Genomic DNA, 4064 nt, shown 5'->3' on the forward strand with positions numbered 1-4064 from the left:
AACAATTCCATGAACAAGCTCTCAGCTTACCTGAACAATTCCATGAACAAGCTCTCAGCTTACCTGAACAATTCCATGAACAAGCTTAGCTTACCTAAACAAATCCATGAGCAAGCTCTCAGCTTACCTAAACAATTCCATGAACAAGCTCTCAGCTTACCTGAACAATTCCATGAACAAGCTCTCAGCTTACCTGAACAATTCCATGAACAAGCTCTAAACTCATAAAAAGAAGAACACCAGTAACTTGTATAGGAAGTGTGGGTAATATGGTACCCCCTTTTGTTTTTTGGCTATAACTACCAACTTGTTTGGTAAGGAAAGCTGAACCTTCACAGTTGGTGTAGCGTGTAAGTCTAACTGTGGAGAGTGTAAGTTACTGATGGTCTTCTTTTCAAGAGGAATCTTCACAAAGTCACGAAAGATTCGTAAGAATCTATCAATATGTATGTAGGTACCTATCATACACAAAAAGTCCTCTTCAAGGCTTACGTGTAGGGGCAAACAGCCCTAAAGGATGGTTTGAGCTTATACGAATCTCTACCTTTACCTGCATAATTATAATTCCGTTTTGATTTCTTATGGTGAAATGATCTTCAGAAGAGGGGAAATGATCTTCAAAAGAGGGGAAATGATCTTCAGAAGAGGGGAAATGATCTTCAAAAGAGGGGAAATGATCTTCAAGAGGGGAAATGATCTTCAAGAGGGGAAATGATCTTCTAAAGAGGGGAAATGATCTTCAGAAGAGGAGAAATCGTCTCAGTTTCCGAAAGACACCTCACGGGAATCGAACCCGCAACCTAGCGCTTAAATGATCTTCAGAAGAGGGGAAATGATCTTCAAAAGAGGGGAAATGATCTTCAGAAGAGGGGAAATGATCTTAGAGGGGAAAGAAAGTTTCCCAAAAGGAAAATACAACTAAACTAGCGAGTGTCTAACTGAGATCATTCCTGACTGGATGGGAGAGCTGATGAGAGAAAATACTGCCCTAAAGTGAGAAAATACTGCTCTAAAGGTGTGTCCACACATGGTCGACCGGCCATAGATCGATGTCGACTGACACGTCCACGTCCACACTGCCTCGACAACATTATAGTGTTATTTCGTTGATCGACGGCCAGTCGAATATGTTTAGATAAACCTTAATAAATTCAAAAATGGGACACCCTCTTCAAATGATAAATCAGTCAAAAAAGTCAAAAATGGGACACCCTCTTCAAATGATAAATCAGTCAAAAAAGTCAAAAATGGGACAAAAAGAGGCACCCTCTTCAAATGATAAATCAGTCAAAAAAGTCAAAAATGGGACACCCTCTTCAAATGATAAATCAGTCAAAAAAGTCAAAAATGGGACAAAAAGAGGCACCCCCTTCAAATGATAAATCAGTCAAAAAAAGTAATGGAAGAATGGTTAGAATAGGAATGATCACAGGTAGAACATCGCTAGTTCACACATCCGTCACTTCTCACTTTGGTGAGTAGTTCAGCTGTAACCACTCACTTGGGTAAGTAGGTCAGCTGTAACTACTCACTTGGGTGAGCAGCTCAGCTGTAACTACTCACTTGGGTGAGTAGCTCAGCTGTAACTACTCACTTGGGTGAGTAGTTCAGGTGTTATTCTCACTGAGCCCGTCCGAGTACCTGCCCGGGTCTCCGTCAGGCTCATCATAGTGTGACGAAGGCTCCTGAAATACCTTATTCCTCAGGTGGGCCTGTTTCTTGCCCGGTCTTGACTTGGACGCCTTGCCCCTCTTTCGCAGCTTCTTGGGGTCGATGACGCAACTACAGCCGGACTTGACGCGGATGTAGTCCAACACCCAGCCCTCCAGGTGAGAGTTGGGGAAGTGGTATCCCTCCGGACTGCTCCCCTTGTGGCCCTGGTGGCGAAAGTGCTGCGTTTTGTCCTCTCGGACGATGGCGTAGGTCCAGGAGTACGTCTGGACGCAGCGTGAGATGTTGTAAAGGCGGGAGTCTGTGAACCGACACGGCCTTCCTTCCACGTCCCCCCGACAGATGAGCTCGAAGAATCTGAGGATGTCAAACAGAAGACAAGTGATGAGAACTTTATCTTCTAACAGAAGACAAGTGATGAAAACTTTATCTTCTAACAGAAGACAAGTGATGAAAACTTTAGCTTTTTTTTTTCTAAGGCGCTCTAACTATGTTTTATGCATGTCGTTCGCGCCGTTTTTAGAGCTTTGACAGAAGGAAATGTAACTGCTAAGGTCTTATTGTCCCGAAATCGAAGAGAGAATGAAGACAGGCTAGGAGAAAGCCAGAATGAACATTGTCCGTTCAGGATAAAATCCCCCCTGGCGAGAATCGAACCCGCGGCCTAGCTCTTACAAGGTAGACGCGCTACCAACCAAGCCAACCAGGCTGTCAACTCGTTGGAATCTTCAACCACTGTGAACCAAACGAATCCAGTCCCCCCGAGTGGATCCCTTGGATTCACCGGATTCCGATTTTCAATACTTTTTTTTTTTTTTTTTTTAAAATGATATCCCTTGGATTCACCGGATTCCGATTTTCAATACTTTTTTTTTTTTTTTTTTTTCAAAATGATTCGATGGATTCATAATATGAATGGATTCATTCATAATATGAATGGATTCATTCATATTATGAATCCGATAAAAACTCATGTTTCAACTATAGTCTGTCCAGATGGATATGAGAGCAAGGAGTCATCGACCCAAAAGGAAGGAACCAATCAGAATGCGAGAGAATTCCTTGATTTGTTGCAATTCAGGTAAAGGTCTATTTTTATAAACTCTCTCTTTTAAAAAGCAGAGGTAGCTTCGATCTGTAACCTTTTTTTTTTTCTTTTTTTTTTTTTCAAAAGGTTGAATCACTGTGCAATGTGGGAGGAAGCACTGTGTACCTTCCTCTTTTAAAGATTTTCTACCGTTGCACCTTTGATATGTTTGGCAACGTAGCCTACTTTTTCGATGACTCATTGCTCTCATATCTATCTGGATTGACTATAACAACTCGGCTTACACTTGAGTATTGTTTCCGTCCCGGTACAGTTCGACGTAGGTGTTGTCCCGTTTCGTCCCGCCTATAGGCTCCACCTTCTCCTCGACGGAGGGGCAACAGGAGACGTCCCGCTTTTCATCTCCCCCCTCCTCCTTCAACAGGTCGATCTCCTGGCTATAGTAAGCTTCCCGGGACATGGCCTTGTAGTGATTGGGCTTCATCAGGCTGACTCCTCCCTCCTCATAGGGCCTGTCCTTCTGATATCTGAAACAGGGAGCCAAACACAGTTTAACTTACTATCAGGTAGACCTGACAGGTGCACCTGATCAGGTCCGCCTGTCAGGAAGAGCAGAAATACGACTCCCTTAGTGGAAACCTGAGGCAGGGCCGCATTTAGGTGGGGCCGAGGGCCCCCCCCTCGAGCTTCATTTTTCTCCTTTACTGTACGTCAGACTCCAAAATATTGGTATGCAGGGGGCCCGGCCACCCCCCCCCCCCCCTTCGAGCTTAAGTTTTCTCCTGCAGGTCTTATCGTCCCGAAATCGAAGAGAAAAGGAGAAGGAGGACAGGATAGGAGAAAGCCAGCCGTTCCGAGAACGAACGTTATCTGTTTAGGATACAATTTGCCCCGGGTGGGAATCGAACCCGCGACCTAGCGCTTACAAGGCAGACGTGCTACCTTCCAAGCTGAATAGGCTGGCGAAACACTGGTCAATTTCCATCCAAAAAGTGAACCACGTTTTGTTCGGTTAACAAGTTTCCGGTGGGACCAAAAATCAACTCGATTTCAATGCTTGGCGTATTGCATACCCAGATTTTTGTGTGCAGGCGCTTCGTAAACCATGTGACTAAGTGACTACCAAGGAGGTGACTGAAGCCCGCCATGCACGTTCACACAAAAAGATCACGGCCAGCCTAGTTAGCTTAGTTGGTAGCGCGTCTGCCTTGTAAGCGCCAGGCCGCGGGTTCGATTCCCGCCCGGGGCGGATTTTATCCTGAACGGATAATGTTCGTTCTCGGAAACGCATGATCGTGTATGGCAGGCCTAAGATAAGATCTACAAAAATGATTGGAGCATCAGT

The 4064-nt window shown here is 44.8% G+C and overlaps 1 protein-coding gene across 1 annotated transcript; it reads right to left on the reverse strand.

Annotated features, from left to right (window-relative positions):
• Window positions 1–1302: 1302 nt before the first annotated feature.
• Window positions 1303–3265, reverse strand: LOC103521068. Its single transcript, XM_008486172.3, has 2 exons — window positions 3004–3265; window positions 1303–2028 (listed from the first exon to the last, which is right to left on the reverse strand). Exons 1-2 carry the CDS (start codon window positions 3201–3203, stop codon window positions 1608–1610), a joined length of 621 nt encoding a protein of 206 aa, XP_008484394.1. The 5' UTR covers window positions 3204–3265; the 3' UTR covers window positions 1303–1607.
• Between the last annotated feature and the right edge of the window lie 799 nt (window positions 3266–4064).

Source organism: Diaphorina citri, unplaced genomic scaffold, assembly GCF_000475195.1.
Source record: "Diaphorina citri unplaced genomic scaffold, Diaci psyllid genome assembly version 1.1 scaffold4476, whole genome shotgun sequence".
Taxonomy (NCBI): domain Eukaryota; kingdom Metazoa; phylum Arthropoda; class Insecta; order Hemiptera; family Psyllidae; genus Diaphorina; species Diaphorina citri.

Excerpts from the sequence above, each read along its gene's own strand:
- LOC103521068 (XM_008486172.3), bottom strand. The coding sequence starts at position 3,203 with ATGAAGCCCAATCACTACAAGGCCATGTCCCGGGAAGCTTACTATAGC. Across the intron at positions 2,029-3,003 it reads GACGGAAACAATACTCAAGT|ATTCTTCGAGCTCATCTGTC; the intron begins GTAAGCCGAGTT and ends TGACATCCTCAG.